Source organism: Balaenoptera ricei, chromosome 1 (assembly GCF_028023285.1).
Source record: "Balaenoptera ricei isolate mBalRic1 chromosome 1, mBalRic1.hap2, whole genome shotgun sequence".
In the NCBI taxonomy this organism is placed as follows: domain Eukaryota; kingdom Metazoa; phylum Chordata; class Mammalia; order Artiodactyla; family Balaenopteridae; genus Balaenoptera; species Balaenoptera ricei.
Window position 1 is genome coordinate 184,808,828 of NC_082639.1, and position 23,154 is coordinate 184,831,981.

The 23,154-nt window shown below is 40.4% G+C and overlaps 1 protein-coding gene and 1 long non-coding RNA gene across 2 annotated transcripts in view; one reads left to right on the forward strand and one right to left on the reverse strand.

The window, feature by feature from the left end:
* Positions 1-3,417: 3,417 nt before the first annotated feature.
* LOC132354200 (uncharacterized) lies at positions 3,418-9,236 on the reverse strand. Its single transcript, XR_009499207.1, has 2 exons — positions 9,061-9,236; positions 3,418-3,962 (listed from the first exon to the last, which is right to left on the reverse strand). It is a non-coding gene; the product is annotated as an uncharacterized LOC132354200 (long non-coding RNA).
* Positions 9,237-9,496: 260 nt separating this feature from the next.
* The window catches only part of CDC73 (cell division cycle 73), a 91,755-nt gene continuing 78,097 nt past the window's right edge, over positions 9,497-23,154 (forward strand). The window contains exons 1-6 of the mRNA XM_059942800.1: positions 9,497-9,884; positions 12,358-12,463; positions 15,411-15,480; positions 17,282-17,344; positions 17,428-17,480; positions 20,968-21,056. Coding sequence (XP_059798783.1) covers positions 9,754-9,884; positions 12,358-12,463; positions 15,411-15,480; positions 17,282-17,344; positions 17,428-17,480; positions 20,968-21,056 — 512 coding nt within the window. The 5' untranslated portion in view covers positions 9,497-9,753. The remainder of the gene's footprint in view (positions 9,885-12,357; positions 12,464-15,410; positions 15,481-17,281; positions 17,345-17,427; positions 17,481-20,967; positions 21,057-23,154) is intronic.

Genomic DNA, 23,154 nt, shown 5'->3' on the forward strand with positions numbered 1-23,154 from the left:
TTCTCCTCTGCATGCAGACTGGCTGACTCTCTTTTCAGACGTTATCTTGCCCACATGATCTGCCTGCAGGATTCCTTAGGAGGCCTTTGTGGGGAGAGAGCTAATCATTCTTTAATTATTTAATTCTTCATTCTTACTTCTTTTTATCCAGGAAAAGAATTGACAGGTTAGGCAAGGCATGGTGTGCTTCAGGAGAGCATAAGTCAGGAGTTAGGTTAAACTGCCTGGTGATCTCATTCTTATAATTAGGTTCTTTGAAGGTTAGAGAGGAACAGAAATGGGCAAACAGGAAAGGGGCAGAAGAGCCACTTTCAATTCCCCACTGTCAAACATCATTGCACTTCTATGGGATTAGGGGCAAAGGTCCATCTTCTGTAACTTCTTCATGCTGACATAGGGCACCATTTTCTCAAGTGGAAGATGTCAACATTGGTCTGTAGCATCTCTTTGCTGACAATTTAAGTTGCCAGCTTACATATATGGGCAGAGAAAGCTACAATTATTTTGATGCCCACAAAGATACAGATTATTATGAGCAATAATTTTAATCCCATGCTCCTGAGGCCAGTTCTTGGAATTGTGCTAGCCATAGATTCAGTACTGCTCAAGTTGGAGCAGCTTATGTCATGTCCTCTGGTGGGAGTTATAGTACTTGTAAAACAACTCAGAATGTGCATCAGACACCGAATCTATGACTCTGTTGTCCTAATCATTAGGACATTAACTGCTTGAGCCTTCTCCTTTGTGACCTTGGGAAGCCTGGGAGACTTCAGCTTTTCTGCAAACAAGAGGCAAAGAACATAGAGAGGCTTTTGTAACCCTTTTCTTTTTCCTTGAATTGTATCTTTTATCCTTTCTGGGAATCCACACAAGACAATGTAGGCAGAATTATGGAGGGAAAAAGTGTTCTGAAGAGAGGGCAGAGTCAATAGTAGCAAAAAAGGACATTAGTGAAGGAATGAGAACTTACACAGATTCTTTGATTTGCAAAAGGAAAGATATTGTTACCTTTCAAGGGACAAATTCTCATGAATGGTCGTGGTAGTAGCAGAAATCAGATTAGAGGTGACTGACAAAGAGATTGACTATGATGTTGTGGATGGAGCAGGACCAGGTGATCCGGACAACTGAGGTGAAAGGAAGGAGAAGAAAGAAGGTAAAGGGGAAGGTGAAGGCGAACAGAGAATTTCCCAGCAGTGCTGCAGGTCTGAGCTAGAAGGAAGGGACCTGGAGCCTGTAGAAGGCTACCGTTGTCTTCCCTCCAACCCTCCACTGAGCAACAGAGATCAATATGCCTGACACTCTCCAGGGTGCTAAGGAGGTTAGCAAACAGCACTTTGAAGAGCGGAAAATAACTCACATTTACTGATGTGTCAGATACTGCATTTGAGTGATTTACATATAGAAACTCATTTGGCAAACAACAGCTTACTTGGGAACTCCAGTTGACCCTTGAACAATGCTGAGGTTAGGGACGCTTCACAACCAGAAATCCCCGCATGTAATTCATAGTTGGCTCTCTGTAAACTTGGTTCCTCCGCATCCAAGGTTTTGCATCCGGGAACCCAACCAACCTCAGATCTGTAGTACTGTAGTATTTACTATTTTTTAAAAAAATAAATTTATTTATTTATTATTTATTTATTTTGTCTGCGTTGGGTCTTCGTTGCTGCCTGCGGGCTTTCTCTAGTTGCGGTGAGCAGGGGCTACTCTTGTGGTGCGCGGGCTCTTCATTGCAGTGGCTTCTCTTGTTGCGGAGCACGGGCTCTAGGCACACGGGCTTCAGTAGTTGTGGCGCGGGGGCTTAGTTGCTCCGCGGCATGTGGAATCTTCCGGGACCAGGGTTTGAACCCGTGTCCCTTGCATTGGCAGGAGGATTCTTAACCACTGCGCCACCAGGGAAGCCCCGTAGTATTTACTATTGAAAAAAAAATCCATACATAAGTGGACGCATGCAGTTCAAACCTGTGTTGTTCAAGGATCATCTGTACTTTACATGTTTTTTCATTTACTGTTCTTAGCCACCTTATGAAGCAGGTATGTTCTTACCTTTCATTTTACATATAAAGAATCCAAAGCACCAAAAGTTTAAGTAACTTGTCTAGAGTTATACAGTTGACAGATTGGGCTTTTAATCCAAGTAGTCTGAAACCAGAGCCCACAATGGAATATTTTTATCTCTAACTAGTAATGAAAAAAGGAAGGGCAAGTAACATGACCAAGGCTACACTTATTCGTGACAGGATTGCAGTTTGATCCCAAGTCTCTCCAATTCCAATATCACCAACTTTCCACTATGATATGAGGGCCAAGCACAGAACAAAGACCTGTTCACCTGTTTGCTAGATTTGTGTAAATCTAAGAGGGCACCTGAGGTGGGCACTGTCAAGGCAATGGTAGTCAAAGAAGTCAGTCTAGCCCTCTGTTCACTCACAGACAAAGAGAAAAGCTGTCTTTGACATCCAGGATCTGCATCCATACCAACAGCGAGGTCATGATATTCTCCTGTTAAATATAAATAATTTCACAGGGCACCGACTTCAGATAAGATCACTCTGTGACCATGATGGATCAAGACAAAACAAGACCACTCAGGAATCATATCTGAACATACATCTTAAAATGACCACTACTGGGGTCATTACAGTTTGCTAGTTACAGTTTCAGCCTCATTTTATTCCTCTCACCTTCGAGATGAGGTTGCATCTGGACCTTGACTGTTCTCATACAGCCTTTGAGCAAAGAATGGTTTTTAACATTTTTAAAAAGTAAAAAAATAAAAGAAAATACAAACAAAGAACAATATGTGAAAGAGACCATAGTTCACTTGCAAAGCCTAAAATATTTTCCATCTAGTCATTTACAGAAAAAGTTTGTCAATCCCTGTTTTGGAGAAAATTAAGATACACAGTCATAAGTTTACCTTTGCTTCCTGACAGGATCCGAAGAAGAGCAAAGCTCCACATCCTTAAGTGTTTCCCCAAATTACCTAACACCAGTCCCAAAGCCTATAACAATCCTAACACCCTCTTACAGAGATACTGCACAGATACACATAATGTATGGTCTTCCTTATAGCAAACAGTCAATAAGCCCAACTTTGTTTGACCAATAAATGTATCAAGAACAACAGCCAGCAAACTCAGACCAAATCCCATCTGTGGCCTGAAAGCTACAAGTGATTTTTGTAAATTGAAGGATTGTTTCAAATCAAACAAACAAACGAAGAAGAATATGTAACAGAGACCATATATGTCCTACAAGCACTAAAATATTTATTATTTGACCCTTCACAGAAAATTTTGCCAACTCCTGGTTAAGGACTGGGAAGGGGCTCAGATTTTATTGCACTTGCAAGCTGACAAGTTAATTTGTATCAGTTTCATAGATGATGACAAAAGACATGAGATTCCTGGATCAGAGATGAAGAGCTTTATTACTGAAAACAGTGGCTAGAGTGTCAGCGTATTTGCACTGGTTTCCTAAGCCCCAATTTTAACAGGGAGATGTGGAGGGCCAGATGACACCAGTATATTCAGTGGGTTCCTTTACGGTAAAAGAACCTGGGGCTAAGGGTCCAGCATTTTTTGAGCAATAGCAAAGGTTATACAGCAAGATGCCATTAAACCAGTCCCCCTTGCCTGGGGGTTGAGCAGGAGTCTGAGGTTACCTTGACATTTAGTTGCCTCTACAACTTCATACAGCAACTGTTTAGAATCAGGAGATGGATAAGTCTTGCAGTCTGGCACCCTCAGTAAGAACAGGCAGGGACACCCAGGGCCCTTGGTGGACTGCCTCTCCCCACAGTGTGCTCCTGGTGGTTGTTGTTTGAAGGTCATTGACAGAAGTGAAGTTTCCACCAAGATTGAGTTCAGATCCTCACAGCTGCAGATGGGACCTGCAACTTCCTGGTCTGGACAGCTGAAATCTCTTGCATCTTCTCCTGGTTAAGGCCATCATGCCTGGAGTGGGGAGGTAAAATGATGTTTAATTGAGCTTCAACATTTTGTTGAAATCCTTCACGTTGGGTTTTCTTTTCTTTTCCTCGGAATAAAGTCTCAAGGGATCCTTCTGTTATCTGATCAGATTTGAACCGCTCCTTAGTGAAATCTTTTTCTAGCCTCCTAACATTTTTTTTCCCCCCTGAGGTCTGTCTGCTTGTTTAGTTGTCTATTAGAGGAAAATCTATGGGAATAGGACAGGCAGAGGCTTCATAAGTCTATCCTGAGCTGGTCCTGGGGCTGATGAGCACAGAAGGTCTACTCAGACCAGTGCCTCTGAACCAACTTTGCCTTGAGTCTCCATTTAAAAATTATACAATGACTTCCTCCTTAGTCTTGTCTTTATGTCCCTGATTCCTTTAATTCCATCTGCTTGGAAGAAAGAGGTTTGTCCAACCTGTGTTTGGTGATGCTGAGCCTTTGACCAACTTCCAGAGATGTGGGATTGCACAAGCACATCTTTGGGGAACACTACAGTTCTCATATGTTCCTCGAAATTGAAAACTGCCACTTCCTTGCCCCAAACCTGCTTCCCTCATGTTTTCACACCGTAATGTCCACTTATATGCTTAACTTTCCAAATGGCACAATTGTGCCAGGGACAATTTGGAATTACACCAGCCACTTAGGCTACTTTTGACAAGAACAAGATTACTCATTACAGAGTTGCTTTAGAACAACAAAGGAAGAAACCCTCATGCGGAAATTTTCTTGTTTGTGTTTTTGTTCATGAAAATTCTGAACTACTACTAGTCAGGCATCCTGACTCTTCAGAGGTTTATTACTTATTTCAGTCTTTCATTAGATCCAGCAGCAAAGGGCATCCATCTTGTATAAGAGCTGTAACAAATAATAGTAAAACATGTGAAAACTTCAGTTGATTGTTCCAGGGTATCCACTAAACCTAATTATTCCCCAAGCCACGCAGACTCTTTTATTGACAAAAAATACTCCACACTTCTCAGCTAGCTGCCTAACCTCCTATAAAATACTGTTTTCCTTACACACCACTATCCATTACTGCAATACCAAGCCCAGGCACCCTCCTTTCTTTACCAAAAGGAATCCCAATAGAAATTACCTCTGTTGGAAAACTATCCATAATACACACACACCTCTAAGAACTCTTGGATGTTTCTGATTTAATTTTGTTTGTTGATGATTCATGCATAAAAAGAAAAATTAAAGATTGCTCAAATTTATCCTTAAAATATAAGGTGCTTCCAGAATCAAATCAGTTTGAATGCCAAATTTCTCTTACCTAACCTACTGACAAAAGGTAAGGGTATGTATATATGCATATGTATAGATAAACATATGTATATATACATAGACACGCACACATATATATGTGTGTATATGTGTAAACATTACATATGTATGCAATAATTGTATTGGATAAGTCCATGACCTTGGAATGCTTTGAAAACAAAGAGAATCCCCGACCTCTACAGTAACCTTTATAAAATGGACAACAAATTAAAAATCTTTAGATGCTTTGCTATCATCTAAGGACAAAGCAATAATAAAAGTGAACTTCAACCAGAATGCTTCATGATATTAAACACAGTAGCAGAGATAAATTGACAACAATATGGAACCAACATTCTTGGGGTAATCGTAAGGGTATCACTGAGGATGTTTCCAATGTGCATCCTTTCAGCCAAGGACATAATCTGGGCATGACCGTAAAGGTAGGAAATGGACAGAAGCCAAAGCCTCGAGGCCCCTTTAAACACTGCCAAACAGATTTTACACAAATTCTTCTAGCAGTAAGTTAAGAATATGTTCAGATTGTTGTTTGTTTATTTTCAGGATGGGCAGAGGTTTTTCCTTGCTGGGGAGCTATAATTCCATTTCCTATCTTCTACAAACTTTAGGAAAACTAAAGAAAATTAATCGAATCCTAAAACTAAAATCAGCAAAGCTCTCAGAAAGCTGAACTTTCATTGCCTTTCGTATTGCCATTGGCCTTGATGGCGATAAGATCACTCCCTCTGGAACCCAGAGCATCTCCTCAAGATTTAACAACTATGCCCCAACCCCATTCTCCATCTCCCGCCATCCCTTGCATTTGAAAAGTTTACTTCCAATCCTAGATTCTATCCATTACAGAGCAACGTTAATAAGTACTACAAGAAATTTATGATGCCTCCAGAATTATCACTAGCAGTTTCAAGCTGCATTTCCAAAATACCTACCTAAAACAGACCCTTCTTGATCTAAAACCTGGAGATTGGTCATCTGGAAAAGGCATCAGAATAAAACTGCCCTTGGGCATTGATGGACAGATCCTTATCAGGCGCTGTTAACAATGGACATAGTGGTAAAACTCCAAGGTGACGATCTTGGATCCATGGTTTGCAGCTAAAAGCATGTTCCACTTTCTCCTGATTGCTGGGCATTTATTCTATCAGGAGACTTCAAACTGAGGATTGTTAAGAATTCTTTAGAAGCTGATGACTACAGAAGTGGGCAGCTTTTATCTGAGCAAGAAACAAGACTAATTTTCCATTTTTTTCTAATTAATAGTCTAATTTTTCAGCGCTACTACTTGCCTTTATTGTATTTTGACACAACATTATTGAATTAACATTAGTGGGGTAATTGTAAGAGATTTAAAAACAAAATGATCTACAACTTTCAGTCCTTTAACTGTTACAAGTAACAGATAACTAATGACATATCTCACTACATCGAGTTTAAGAATCATTGCTCTCGGGCTTCCCTGGTGGCGCAGTGGTTGAGAGTCTGCCTGCCAATGCAGGGCACACGGGTTCGAGCCCTGGTCTGGGAAGATCCCACATGCCGCGGAGCAACTCGGCCCGTGAGCCACAACTACTGAGCCTGCGCGTCTGGAGCCTGTGCTCCGCGACAAGAGAGGCCGCGATAGTGAGAGGCCCGCGCACTGCGATGAAGAGGGGCCCCCGCTTGCCGCAACTAGAGAAAGCCCTCGCACAGAAATGAAGACCCAACACAGCCATAAATAAATAAATAAATAAAAATTAAACTTAAAAAAAAAAAAAAGAATCATTGCTCTCAAGGTGTGGAGGAAAGGGAACCCTCCTACACTGCTGGTGGGAATATAAATTGGAGCAGCCACTATGGAGAACCGTTTGGAGGTTCCTTTAAAAACTAAAAATAGAGCTACCATATGATCCTGTAATCCCACTCCTGGGCATATATCGGGAGAAAACACTAATTTGAAGAGATACATGCAACTCAATATTCATAGCAGCACAATTTACAATAGCCAAGACATGGAAGCAACCTAAATGAATGGCTAAAGAAGGTGTGGTATATATATGGATATATACAATGGAATACTACTCAGCCATAAAAAATAATGAAATAATGCCATTTGTAGCAAATGAAGGAAGTCAGAGAAAGACAGATAGTATATGACACCACTTACATGTGGAATCTAAAATATGATACAAATGAACTTATTTACAATACAGAAACAGACTCACAGACATAGAAAACAAACTTATGGTTCCCAAAGGGGGAGGGGGGGAGGGATAAATTAGGAGTTTGGGATCAGCAGATACAAACTACTATATATAAAATAAACAACAAGGTCCTACTGCATAGCACAGGAAACTATATTCAACATCTTGTAATAAACTATAATGGAAAAGAAAAAAATAGAATCATTACCCTCAAAAAAACATGATTTATCCCCAAAGAGAGACTGTTTGGTCACTGCTATAAAACTGAATGTTTGTGTCCCCGCGCCCGTCCACCAATTCATATGTTGGAATTCTAACTCCAGGGTGATGGTACCAAGAGTGAGGCCTTTGGAGGGGTGACTAGGAACTTATATATATATATAAAAGACTCCAGAGAGCTCCCTTCCTCTTTCTACCAGGTGAGGATGCAATGTGAAGACCAAGGTCTATGAACCAGGAAGCAGGCTCTCACCAGACACTGAGTCTGCAGGTGCCTTGCTCTTGGACTTCCTAGCCTTCAGAAATAAATTTGCTTATAAGCCATCTAGTCTATAGTATTCTTTTATAGCAGCCTGAATGGACTAAGATAATCGTTGTTTGTTTACGAAATAAAATTAAGTATCTTCTGAGGGGACTGAAGTTGACTCTCCTAATCTATCATAAAACTTTGACTTCCTTGAACTCATCTATACATTTATTGATTTAACATTTTTTTAAGGGGCCAACAACGTGGCAAATAATGTGCAAGACACTCTGATAGGATAACACAGGTCTATTGTCATTTAGTTTTGTAGGGGAGGCAGTCAAGTAGTACTGGGTGCTCTGATACAAGTATAAATAGAGTAGATAGTGCTGGGGATAAATAAAAAACGTTCTTTTTAACCTGAGTGTTTGGGGTGAAGTTTAGGAAAATACCATAGTAACGGGAACACTTGCAGAATAGCCAAAATTTCTCAAATTCAGCTGCAAAATGGCTAGAGTGTATAGAAAAATGAACCACATTCTTCTATGTATGTCTCTGCAGGGCAGATAACGAGAATTGAGTCTTTTCAAAGCAGGTAACAGAATTTGGTTATGTCAATCACAAAGTTGCCTTCTTTTCCTTTCTGCTTATAGTAAGAGAAATTTTTAAAAATGGCCTATGGGATATGTTTCAATTAAGGTAAACAGGCCACAGTACATTGAATTTCTATCAATAAATTGAGTTCGTGTTCTCTAACTTTCCTATCAGCATCTTGGAACAGAGCCATTTAAATGTAACCCTTTGGGGTTGGCGGGGAGAAGAGGACAGGATGGAAAAAGTCACCACCTAAGGAATTGAGGGGGAAGATCCAACATTTATGATATTTAGATGATTTGCTAGGTGCTTTCACCTTCTTATACTAATTCCATTTTCTCCATTAACCAATTGATGCTGTGAGAAGGTGCGTAACTTGACCAAGGTCAAAAGGCAGCTAACAAACACCAGTGCCCGGGATTGATCTCCACTGGACGCGGTCTTCTCCACTATGCGAGTCCACCAAAAACACGTAATAAAAAACAACCCCCAAAGCAACCCCTTCCCCCAAACCCGTCCCTTCAAAGAGGGCTTAATCACTAAGACCTACAGGCCATTTGCTAGGCGGGTCCAATCTAGTTGGGAAGGTAATCCCGGTTCTGCAAATCTCTCGCCAAACTCCATCCTGGCTAAAGAAGAGACCCGAGAACCACTGGCCACACTCCAGGTGGGTCGTGGAGCACCCAGTGCGCGCTCTAGGGATGGAGGTTCCGGACCCTCCGCGCAGGTGCGCGCGCACCTGTCGCCTGCCGCGTACGCGCCGCGCGGGGCGGGGGGGCGAGGATGAGTTACGTGCCCCGCGCGCGTGCGCCGGGCAATGCTCCCTGTACGTGCGCCGGGCAATGCTCCCTGTACGTGCGCCGTACGTGGGCACGGCGTCCCCGCGCTCCGAGTTTCGGTACGGGATTTGGCTCCGCGCCGAGTGGGAGTCTGGGAGGGGCGTTTCCCGGGCGGGCGCGGCGCCCCCTGGCGGCGGGCGGCGGCGCTGGGGGCCCTGGCGGCGCGAGATCAGGCGTTCTCCGCGGGCAGCCCGCGGCGGGGCCTTGCCTGCTAGCGCGGGGTCCTCGGCGGCCTGGGTGGCTCTCTCCTCAGCTGCTGTTGTAGGCGCGGACCGCTGCCAGTGCGGCTGCAGTTGGCTCGCGGCGGCGGCGGCGGCCGAGGCGGGGGTTGAGGCGACAGGCGAAGAGGGCGGCGGGCGCGGCGGCGGCGGAGCCCGGGGCGGGCGGCAGCGAGGGGGGCGAAGATGGCGGACGTGCTCAGCGTCCTGCGACAGTACAACATTCAGAAGAAGGAGATTGTGGTGAAAGGGGACGAAGTGATCTTCGGCGAGTTCTCCTGGCCCAAGAATGTGAAGACCAACTACGTGGTTTGGGGGTGAGTCCGGCGCGGCCGGGGCCGGGGGGCGGCGGGGCAGAGTTGGGCGACCCCGGGCCCCCTCTTCCCGAACCCCTCCCCCCCGTTCCCTATGGGGATGGAGGAAAACCGGTGCTCCGGGGAAAAAGTTTTCCCAGGAGCAGAAGTTGCACTTGTAGGTGAGGAGGGAGCGGGAGGAGTGGTGTCTGCAGCGGTCCATTCTCTGAGCGTCGGGGGAGGGTGCCGTGGGGGTTTGTTTCTGCCCGTGTGTGCCGAGTGCTGGCTGCGTGCATAGGTGCAGAAAGGAGCGCACCGCCGGGTGCCCAGAAGTCTCTTTTTTGTTCTTTAGTTTTTCCTTTCTCTACGCGGCTGCTCTGTAACTATCTCTGCTGGCCCCTTGTAGCTCCTGATCTGTTCCTTCTCCTTTCCCGATTCCCTCAAGCAGAGGGAAAGGAACCAATTCTGAAGTTAGGACGGGAAAGAGATTCGGTGACTTTGGAAGAGTAGTCAGAATCTGTTGGAGGTGAAGGCAGGAGTTTCCTCAGGGAGAAAGTTCCTGCTGAAATGGAGAAATGGGAAAAGAGTCTGAAAAAGAATGGATATATACATATGTATTACGAAAAAAAAAAAAGAGAGAGAGAGAGAGAGATGTCTGATCATCGTTGGGGGCCTTTTGAGTGATGTCTCTCTCAGTGGTGTTTCATCTGGACAGCTAGAACCCTGGGCCAGAACTTCCATACTCACTTTGTTTGATCGAGTGGGAGCAGTGGGCTTTAGGAGGAGTTGATGAAAAGCTAGGTGAAGTTTAGTTGGTTGGTTTTTATTTTTTATCTTTTGGCCTCGAGGGCTTACGATTTAATTAGGTTTATGAAATGTTGATGGAGAAATCATTCTGAGTTTTCTGTGTGTTTTCTCTTCCAGAAGGAGTTTGCCCAGACAGAATTGCATTTGATTGGGTTTTAAAAACAACTTTTAAGAGTTTCTTTGGGGAAAAGAACTTGATGTGGGCAGTGCCAAACTATGGAAGAGGTTAGGAGCCCTCTGCCCCGCCCATAGGAGCTAGGGGCTGATTGGGTTTTTAACTGATTGGTTTTTCTTTAAAAAATGGTTGAGTACTCAAGACTGTTCAATCTGAGAACTAGGAAAAATTGTGAGGAGCCGGGTCGGTGCCTCAAAGGCGGTTACCTCGATTAGAGTAGAGGAGATAAGACATAACTTGATAAGAATCTCATTCCAGCTCTTAAAAGAGCAGTCACTTCTACCTGGGGGTGTTAGGAAAGGTTTCATGGACGTGTGTTTGGCATGTAGACATGCTACATACAGGTTTTTCTTGAATAAGTGAATGAACAAATGAATAAGCCTTAAGGAATGGATAGGAATTCTGAGGGTGAAATGGTGGGTTTGGTGTTCCAGGATGAAGGAACTGTGTGGTTAAAGGCATGAGAGCTGGAAAGGAAATGTTTTGACAGCCATTCAGTGAAGCAAGTAGTGAGAAAGGAGTGCTTAGAATAGTAGATTTTAAACTTTCACAGCAGTGTGTCACACCAATACAAACATTTTCATTTACTGTTGTTGTCTGTGCACATGTAAATACACACATATACATAACATTAAACAATTTACCCTTATTGAATGCAGTGCATTCTATTTTTATATATATATATATATATGTATATATCACAAAGAAATGCCAGGTTGTGACTCATATATTATACTTCACAGTACAATGATTGATAAGTGGTGTGTGGTTTGAAATATATTGATTTAGAGGAAAAGTGGAAGCAGAGGCTAGAAAAGTAGGTTTGGGGCTGTTTGTATTGGGCGGTATTCAGATGAATTTAAATAACACGTTGATATTTCTAGATGGAGAGAATGTAAGAGGGAAGGTGGGATTGGACGCTAACATTTGTTGAGCAAGTAATAGTATGTGCTTACAAGGATAGATCTTGCACCCCTAGACGACATTGTTTTATTACAGGTAGAATTAGTTTGGGTTTTACGTCATTGGTTTAATTTGAGGGATGTCATAAGACTCAAATGTCTGAGATTAATTGTTGTGTTTAAGAACGTTGTTCAGCAGTATCTTACTTAGGAGACAGGATACATTTCTTGGAAGTTTAGCACCAGTCATAGTTGTGCTTCTTTTAATCAGTTTGATTGTTTTTTCTTACGGATCCTCTCTAACCGATTAGGTTTCTCTCCCTATTGACAAAGCCCAGAACCTAATTGGGCCAAATTCTAAAAAGTCTGTAGTAATAAAGTATGAATATGGTGTGCTTTCCTTACTTCTTGCTTTTTGTCACTATCTACTTTTGTGTTCCTTTTGCCCAAATGACAGTTCCACTTACTAAATTTCATACCCTACGTGTATCTTTGTTAGCTATGTTAAATCCGTCGTGGATAGCAAAGTGAGTGTAGATAAATTAATACACGTGATTAAGCCGAAGGAGTTGTATTAGAATTGTGAGTAAAAATATTGTCTTAATCATTTCAGGACTGGGAAGGAAGGCCAACCCAGAGAATACTACACATTGGATTCTATCTTATTTCTACTTAATAATGTGCACCTATCTCATCCTGTTTATGTCCGACGTGCAGCTGTAAGTAGAATTCATTTAAAAACTCTTTTGATTTGATAGTTGGTATCATTTGGTGTGGATAACTTCTGTCATGGGTTTTAGATCAGAAGAATGAAAAGTTTGTTTGTATCTATATGAAAGGCTCCTGGAGGGTCAAAATTAGATCGATCACTGTGATTTATGCATTTTTAAATCTGTGATTTTTCTACATGTAAGATGTGGGTAATGTTTATAACAACAGAAGTTTCAAGGCTGTTTGTAGGGATGTTTTAAAAAATCTATGAGCCTGTGGAAGGACCTTGATATTCATAAATCTAGTTTAATTGCAAGGAAAAAATTTTTTTTGGCATCAAAAAGAACCAAGTTTAGTAGACAGCTTTTTAAAATGAATTTTTAATCAATTTTATAAACTTTTTTCATACTTAAGTGATAAATTCATTTGTTTTCAGATGCTTGAAAGATGCCTGCTTTCTGCATCTGAGTGTATGAACACTGCTTTTCTGAACAAGAAATATATATTTAGTGTCAAGTATGTATTGAAAAAAGTAATATGTAGGGTGAAACTATTTAAGACTTTGGAAATAGTGGGATAAAATATCAGCATCTCGCTTTATAAAGCTATGTTAGCTCATATTAGATCTTTAAAAACTGAATCAGGCACTAATTAGAATGTTTTGTTGGATAAGTCCATTCATTTTGGAGTAATAAAGATAATCCAGACACTTGGTTTAGGTTTAGATTACGTCTCTGGGGAATGGCTGTAGTACCTAACTAATTCTGTAATTGTTAACTGTGGGCCTTAGGACCTTTGGTCACGTAAGATTTAACTATTATATTTCTTAAATATTTGACAGATTGAAAGGGCAGAATTCTAAAAGTCTAGGGTTCTACAAATTTTGTTTTCTCCAAACTCCTTTGTATTATTTGCTCTTTCTTGTGAGCAGACCATTTCTGAAATGAGTTTTTCCTACTCGTAGCCCCTATTTTATTGTGAATACTCATACTTTTTTTTGTTGGTGATAACGTATATATAATTCATTAGTGACCAAATGATGAAGTATGTTATACTTAGACACAATAATTTAAAGAAAATCAATTCAAATATTTTAACTATTTATGATAGTCCATGTAGACTAGTTTTTAAAAGCAAGCACAAAAAAAATTGGTGGGCTCTTGTTTATACTCATAAGCAGAAATTAAATTTTAACCTAACTTTTAAAAAACAGATTAATGTTAAGTGATTAAATATAGTTTATCTCTGTCGTTGAGGAGCATGTGCAGAATGTTTGCTGCAGTGAAGTAGAGTCAGTTCTCAACATAAGACAATGAGCCAGAGATATTAAGGGTTCTTGTTCATTGTTGCTTATGTAAAGTAACAAAGGGTTTATAACTGTGTAATCCTGTAACCACATGTTTTTCCCGTACTCTGTTGTCCTTAGTTTACATTATAAAAATAGTAGTGAAAATTGTGGTAATGGTAGAATTCATTGAATTCATGGCCCAAGGATAACTTGGTGCCTAAAGTATGCAGTTTTATTTGTTTTGCTTACCTCTTTACAAATTGCTAATATAGGAGATTAAAGGAAAACTACTCATGTAGCACAGTAGATACATTTTCCAGATTTAATTTTTCAATTTTTTCCCCCCGCTTACAAAATTTATACACACTCAAGGATAAGAAAAGAGATACGTAACGTAGAAAGTAAACAACTGTCGTTAACATTTTTCTGTATAGTCTCCTGCTTTTTTCCCTGTGCCTAAGCAACACGTACCTATTTTTTAAATCATTTTCTTTTTTCTTTTTTTTAGTTAAAATGTAGTCGATATACAATAATAAAATATTTTCAGGTGTACAACATAGTGATTCAACATTTACATACATTGTGAATTAATCAACACAGTAAGTCTAGTAACCATCTGTCATCATACAGAGTTTTTGCAATATTATCGAGTATATTCCTTGTGCTGTACATTACATTCCCATGACTTAGTTATTTCATAATTGGATTGTTTGCTTTTTTGACGTTGAGTCGTGTGAGTTCTTTATATATTTTGGATATTAATCCCGTATTGGGTATATTGTTTGCAACTGTCTTCTCCCATTCAGAAGGTTGCCTTTTCATTTTGTTGATGGTTTCCTTCATGGTGCAAAAGCTTTTTAGTTTGATGTAGTCCATTTTTTTATTTTGTTGCCCTTGCTTGAGGAGAGAAATCCAAAATAATATTGATAAGACTCATGTCAAAGAACACACTGCCTGTGTTTTCTCCTAAGAGTTTTATTGTTTCTTAATTCTGACATTTAAGTCTTTAATCCATTTGAGTTTATTTTTGTATATGGTATAAGAAAGTGGTCCAGTTTGATTCTTTTGCATGTAGCTGTCCGGTTTTCCCAGGACCATTTATTGAAAAACCTGTCTTTTCCTCAGTGTATGTTCTTGGAACATGTACTTGTTGTTAATTATGAAAATATAGTTTTAGTGGCTAATTTAGTTTATTTGAAACAGTTCAGTTACCATATTTGGAGGAGGTCTGGTTTGGGTGTGAGAAAAGAAAGCACTTTGGAAACCTTGAATAAAATGAGCAAGCAATGGGACTAAAATGATATTTGTCCCGAAAAGCAAAACATCATGAGTAAAATTCAAAAATAAATACTTAGAATAAGCCAAGGGACAAAAAAGACTGTAATCGGTATTTCAAAGAGGATAGGGTTATTGTTTCATTTCTAATGCTTACCTTTTGTACATCTTACTGGAATTTTGAGGATAAAGTTACCAAAAATTAATATGCTTAAAAATTGTCAAGATTTTGTTAGGTTCTTACAGCCTAATTATTTTCTAAAAAACATGATTCTAAATATATGTTATCAAGATATGTTGGAATAAAATTCAGATGTTACAGAATGTTTATCTTTACCAAGTTTCTTATAATTGTTATTGATTTGATATCTATTTTAAAATTTTGACTTTAGACTGAAAATATTCCGGTGGTTAGAAGACCTGACCGAAAAGATCTACTTGGATATCTCAATGGTGAAGCATGTGAGTAATTTTTAAATTGCTCTCACTCTTAAATAGACATTGTTGCTTTTTTTTTTTCCCTGTGAAATAAGAATTAGTGGGAAGAGATTGTGGATTCCCACTAAAAACTTCCCCTACCTGCAGCCGTGTCCACGTGCTGTCTTCTCCTTCCTGTTATAGTGGATGCGCTTGACTCTTGGGGCCAGTCACCCCTTCCCTGCGTGTGGGTTTCATCTCCTTTCACACTCTCAGAGACTCTGCCTTTGCACATTGCTGCTTCTGTCTTGCATCGTCAGTTCTCTTTCTTCAGCACCATTCCCTTGAGAACATACACAGTGGTCTCTCTCATTAAAACAGTTCTCTGAGCCCCCCTGTACCCCACCTTCCTACTCTCTACTGGTCCATCTGTCTTCTCCTTTTCATTACAAAATTCTTTGCAAGGGTTGTGTGGTGTCACTGCTTCCTCTTTACCTCTGATTCTCTCTTGAATCTACTCTGGTCTGACTTTCTTCCTCACCACCTCACTCAGATCACCGTTACGAGCTCAGCACTGACGTAAGGGCTGGCAGATCCTTTGGTCTCTCCGCTTCACGGCTAACTTGACCTCTCAGCATCTGATACTGTTGACTGCTTGCTCCCTTTTGGAAAGCCTTGCTGACTTGGCATTTGGGGCACCGGACTCTTGAGGTTCTCTTTCTACTCATTGTCCACCTCACTTGTTTTCCTTGCTTCCTCATCTCCAACACTGACGTGTTCCTGAGCTTCACGTTTAGAAATTCACTGTCGGCATCTTCCCTTGGATATTTAACAGGCATCTGAAACGTAACATATCCAAAGTAGAGTGCCACTTCCTGCCTTCCCTTCTCCTCACCGACAGAACGAAAGCAGCAAGTCTGTTCTCCCAGTGTTCCCGTCTCAGTAAATGGTACCTCATTCATACAGTTGCTTAGGCCACCAACCCTGGAGAAATCTTTGATTTCTCTTCTCTCACAGCTCACATCCGTTCCATCAGCAAGTCCTTTCTTCACATTTGAAAGTATGACAGCTTCTTACCATCGTACGCCCACCCCGCCCCACCTTCCTCTGTAGACCATTGTGTAGCCCTCCCGAAGGTCCTCGCTCCGCTGTTTCCTGCAGTGTAGCCTCTGCTCACCACTCAGAGGGACCTATTTTTGAAAAAGCATCTGAACTTGATTGTGCCACCCACCTGCTCAAGGCCATCCTGTGGCTTCCCGTCACACTCAGAATGCAGCTCATCCCCCTTTCCTGAGCGTCGCGGTTGTGCTTCTGCCTGTCTCTGTGCCCTCGTCCTCTCCCAGTCTTCCTCTGCTCACAGAAGTCCGGTCTTCCTGGTTCTTTTAGCTTGTCTAACCTTAGAGTCTTTGCACTTGCTGTTCCCTCTGTGTCACATTTTGTTTCTCTGCGTTGTCACGTGACGCACTTCTCACCACCCCATTCAGAGCTGTGCTCTAATATTGTTCCCTTATATATATACGTTTACGCTTTTATTTATGTTTACATACACTTTTACGTACATGTGTTGTGATATTGGAGTATATTCTTTGAAGTTGATTTCAGTCAGGTTGTCTTAGTTTGTAAGTTAAATGGTCAAAAAGAGTTTGTCCTCTTACACACTTTCTAATACAGATTAATCTTTTATAGTAAAATGCTTTTACAAGCCTGCTTTAAAACTTATTTTTTTAAGGGAAATAACCATATATAAAGTAAGAAATATAACAAATCTTGAGCGTTCGCTTGTAATAATATCCAATACATGTGTTCAAATATTTATCTTCTCACAGAAATCTTTTTAAATCTTCAGCAACATCGGCCAGTATAGACAGAAGTGCCCCTCTAGAAATAGGTCTGCAGAGATCTACTCAAGGTATGTCTTGTTGCATGTTTATATTGAACTTTCAAACACCAGTCCCCAAACTATACATTTATTTACTTCTTTTTTCCTTACAGTCAAACGAGCTGCAGATGAAGTTTTGGCAGAAGCAAAAAAACCGCGAATTGAGGTAATGGAACTTTATTTTAAAAGTGATTCGTTTTTTTTATGGAGATTGGAATCATGTAGTAGTAAGAATTCTTTGCTCATAGTAGTCCTAAGAACTTGTTTTTTCCTGGAAAAGTGGTAATATTAGAATGAACAGTTGATTAATAAGTAGCTTGAGCTGTCGTGTAAGATCTCTCACATACAAGCTGTGTGATGGACAAGTCACTTTATTTTCTGTGCCTTTATATCCTTATGATGAAAGTGTTGGCCTAGATGAGTGGTCAGAAGACTTTTCCTGTGAAGGGCCAGATAGTAGCTACTTCAGGCTTTTTGGGCCTTGTCGTCTTTGTCCAGCTCCTTGACTCTGCCACTGCAGTGTGAAAGCAGGCATAGGCAATGCATAAATGAACAGGCGAGGCTGTATTCCAGTAAAACTTTACGAAACAGATGGCCAGCCAGATTTGGCCTTTGTGTTGTGGTGTGCCTACCTCTGGAATAAGGTGGTGTAGGAGTTTACTCCACTCTGAAGAGCTGTGAACATGAAGTGCCTATTCCAGTTACTTCTTCCAATATTGACATATCAGGTTATATGTCTTTTTGGTAGCATTTTATAGCCAGCAAGTGGAATATTAGTATTGGTAAACAAGGGTAGTTCATGTTAAATAGAGCCCTGTAAGTAATGCAGTTAACATTGAAAAGAAAATTTGTTGACCAGCTCGTATACTGCATAAGACAATTAAACTTTGGGAGTTTAAGTTGTATGAGTACAATACTGTTTATTTAAATTTGTAACAAGCCCCAGGTCAGTTGCATATAAACCCTCTGAAGATGGAGGATCATGTATTAGAGGCACACTAAAAATCTGAGAAATGACTGAACTGGCTATATATCAATGACCAGTATGGGAAGAACACTTGTAGTCACCAGTAGTGTTAACATTACTAGAAACTTAAGTTTTGTCATTTCACACTTAAATAAAAATCAAATAGTTGTACCTTTTGCCTGCTTCATGAACAGCAAAGCATCCACAATTAAGGGTAAGAAAGGTAACTTAAAGGGACAGGGTTGGTTGGTAAGTACATACAGTAGAATCACTGACAAAATTTGATGCTAAGATTACATAATTTTACTTAAAGATACTCTGAGACATGGACGCGATGTTTTTCAGATGATAGTGATAATTAGCTCGTTGTTATCCTGTGCTAGGTGATACTGTATGTACTTTATGTATATCATTAACTCATGTAATCCTCACCACCACTTCCTGAAGTTGGCAGTACTGTGCATGTCATCTGTGAGCAAACAGGCTCAGAGACAAGTGACTTGCTGAGGTGCACATAACTGGGATTAGAGCCCAGGCAGTGTGGTTCCTACCTAGTCCACTATGCTGGGTACAAACTTTGTGGCAGTAAAACTGAAATTTTCCCCAACTCTCTTTGTGTGTAAGGAGGTTATAACCCACTTTGTACAAAGTGAGTGAATTTAGGACTTCCTTGGTGGCGCAGTGGTTAAGAATCCTCCTGCCAATACAGGGGACATGGGTTCAAGCCCTGGTCCGGGAAGATCCCACGTGCCACGGAGCAACTAAGCCCATGCGCCACAACTACTGAGCCTGCACTCTAGAACCCGCGAGCCACAACTACTGAGCCCGTGCACAACTACTGAAGCCCGTGCACCTAGAGCCCGTGCTCCACAACAAGAGCCACCGCAATGAGAAGCCCGCGCACCGCAACAAAGAGTAGCCCCCGCTCGCCACAACTAGAGAAAGCCCACGCAGCAATGAAGACCCAACGCAACCAAAAATAAAATAAATAAATAAATTTTAAAAAAAGTGAATTTAGAGATACCATTTAGTTGGAAAAACGTGAACTTCATGGTTTAATTATTTGAAAAATAATTGAATGTATCAGAAATGCAGAATTGCTAGGATCTGGTAACTTTAGAAACCAGCAAGAAATAGCATTATAAAATGCTTTCCAGAGCATTTGTAGGGTTAAAATGAATTACATAAATAGCTTTTTTTTTTTTTTTTTTTTTTAAGTTATACAATTTTTATTTATTTATTTATGGCTGTGTTGGATCTTCGTTTCTGTGCGAGGGCTCTCTCTAGTTGCGGCAAGTGGGGGCCACTCTTCATTGCGGTGCGCGGGCCTCTCATTATTGCGGCCTCTCCTGTTGCGGAGCACAGGCTCCAGACGCGCAGGCTCAGTAATTGTGGCTCATGGGCCCAGTTGCTCCGCGTCATGTGGGATCCTCCCAGACCAGGGCTCGAACCCCTGTCCCCTGCATTGGCAGGCGGATTCTCAACTACTGCGCCACCAGGGAAGCCCAATAGCTATTGATATATTACATAAACAGTTTTCAGTTCAGCAGATCTGTATTGAGGACCTGCTGGGCACTATGCTAGCAGAGAGAAACCTTGGGATCTGGTTAAAACCTAGGCTGCAGTTGTCTCTAAAATCAGTCTCCTGGGACTTCCTTGGCAGTCCAGTGGTTAAGACTCCCTGCTTTCACTGCTGAGGGCCCGTGTTCGATCCCTGGTTGGGGAACTAAGATCCCCACAAGGCGCACGGCGCGACCAAAAAAAAAAAAAAAATCAGTTTCCAAAGGAACTTGAGTAATATGTGTTAAATCATTCTTACAAATGGAAAGAGTTTAATGTGCTTGTTAAAATATTAATCTTTGCATTCATCTCAGCAATATGCCTGTTTCAAGTTTTACATGGTTAGAACACAACTGGAGCACATCTCTCTGGACCTCTTGAACGTACTGATGGTTTTTATACAATTTCATATTTGTTAGCCATAGACACTGACTCTGGTTCTCAGTTTTCTTGTTTGTTGAATGTGGGCATTGAACTAGATCAGAATTAGTAAGTTTTGTTTTTAAGTAACCGAACACTTTTCAGACTGACTTTTACCTGAGATTCTAATATCTAAATGAGGTAAAAGTCGAGCTACCAAAGTTGAATTCAGATAAGAAGTGGCTCATGGGCACTTTGTAGGAAGCTCCTGATGTTCTGAGGAGCATACTTTGAAAACCATTAAAGTTTCACTTCTGGTGTTTTGTTCTGTGCTGGTAGATTCAGGACCTGGGGCAACAGATGAAAAAAATCTAGACCCAAAATGAAATTTTTGACTGTGGCGAAGGCTTCTCATAAAATTTAGTTATAAACTTTCCTGAAGAGAAGGAATTTATTTGTTGTATGTTATCTTTCTGGATAAAAGTAGCTATGATATGTTATGGGAAGAACACTTAATCATAGAAAAAACTTACTAAAGTTTATTTGTAAGCTTTTAGTCAGTTTTAATCTTACATGATCCAACATATATTTATTATTGTTGTCTTTATGTAACTAAAAATATTTTAAAATTGACCAAAGGCCAGTGATGCCTGGGACTTTATAGGTGGGAACTTGGGTAAGGAAAAGTTATGTGCAGCGTTTCTTTTTGTTGTTGTTCTACAAGTTAAATAAAAATTTAAAATATTCACTGAGTGATTATTTTCAGGATGAAGAGTGTGTACGCCTTGATAAAGAGAGATTGGCTGCTCGTTTGGAGGGTCACAAAGAAGGGATTGTACAGACTGAACAGATCAGGTAAGAATTTCTTTAGTAGAAACTGAGCAGTCTAGGTATATGTAAGTATATATGGAAAAAAGGGATATTAATATGCTGTCTACATGTGTTCTTCATTGCCCTCAGTTCAGAAGATGCTTGAGCATGTTTCATGATGGGAGGATTGGAAGCCATTGTGCTACTTATGCTTTCTGGAAGCTTCTTGATTCTGTTACTGTACTGATCTTTCCTTTTTAAAAATTACTCTATAATCCAAGCCACTCATTTATCATGAAATCTTTTGTTGGTTTATAGCAGTGATTAGCAAACTTTTTCTGTTAAGTACCATGTGTTAAATATTTACGTTTAACATGATTTTTGATATGCTTAATTCTAGTTTTAATTTGCTATTGTTTTCTATTTGTCTCTTTGTTCTTTTTCCTTTTTGGGGGGCTAAAATTTTGTCCCCCCATAAAGAAATCCATTTAATTTTGGATTAAATGAATACATGCTGTAAGTCCTTTCTGTCTCTTTTGTTGGCCGGTTGGTTCATGCTGTTGTCCTATTCGAGTGGTTGCTAGGGTGTAGCGTCACAGTGCACCTCAGCGCCCCGTCCCCTGTGAGGAAGCGCGGGAGCCTCAGCTAGAAGGCACTCCCAGTTCTCTCCTCTTGGCCTTTGTGATACCGTTGTCATACGTTGTACTCACACACATGTTATAAACACCAGTATGCATCGTTCTTATTCTTGTTTAAAAGAGATTTAAATAAGAAAAACATTTTATGTACCCTTTCCATGCCTCTTCTTTCCTGTTGTAGACCTGTGTACCCATTTTTTTTCCTTCTGCCTGAAAGACTTCTCACCCCACCCCCCAAAAGACTTCTTTTTAACATTTCTTTTTTGTGCAGGTCTGCTAGTGATTCTTTCAACTTAATTTTTATTTCTGGAAAAGTTTATTTCCCATATTTTTTTTTTTTTAATTTTCACTGGATATGGAATTCCAAGCTACATCTTTTTAAAGTACTTTAAAGATGTTGTATACTGCTGCCTTCTTGACTGCATTGTTTCTGATTAGAAATCTGTCATCCTTATTTTTGTTTCTTTAAATGTGCCCTTTTTTCTCTGACTACTTTAAAAATTTTCTGTATTGCAGGTTTTGAGCTATGTAATTATCACATGACTTGGAGGAGTGTTCTTCATCTTTCTTGTGCTTGAGGTCCATTGAGCTTTTTGAGGGGATTTTTGGGTTCATAATTTTCATTGAATTTAGAAAATTTTTGGTATTGCTTCTTAAAATTTTTTTTCTTTTTCCCTCTTTCTGGCCTAATTACTCGTATTCTGCTGGAAGCTGTCCAACAGCTCACTTGGGTTCTTTTGTGTTTTTGGATTCTTTTGTCTGTTCATTTTGGATAATTTCTATAGTTCACTAATATTTTCTTCTGTAATTATATTCACATTACATTTGTAGTCTCCAACATTATTTTTTATCTCTACAAGGTGGTTAAATATGCAGTCCATGTCTTTACTTGTTGAGCATATGGAATAGTTGCATTAATTATTTTAATGTCTTTGCTAGTCCTACGTCTGTGTCAGTTTATAGTGTTTTTGGCTTAGATTTTTCCTCATTTTGGCTTGTATTTTCCTGTTCCTTTATATGCCTTATAATCTTTGGATACCAGACATTTTGCATTTTATGTTGTTGAGTGCTAGATGTTTTTGTATTCTTCTAAATTTTCTTTAGTTTTGTTTGGGAACACAGTTAAATCACTTGGAAACAGTTTGTTCCTTTTGAGTCTTGATTTTAAGGTTTGTTATTTGAACAATGTTAATTTAGGGTAGTTATTCCCCACCATTGGGGAATAACTCTACCTACTGCCCCAGGAATATGAGGTTTTCAGTCTGGCTGGTGGGAGCAGGTATTATTATTCTTCCTGAGTGAGTGCTGGACACTGTTCCCTCTAATACTCTTGGTGGTTCTGTTCCTAGCTTTAGTTTCCACTTGCTTATGTGCTAATCAGTATTCTGCTGGAATACTCAAGGGGGACCTTCTGTGCAGCTCTCTCTTCCCAGGTACTCTGGCCTGTGAGTTTCCATACGCCTTGTTCTTGCTGGAATCCCAGCACCATTTGCTCAGATCAGGAA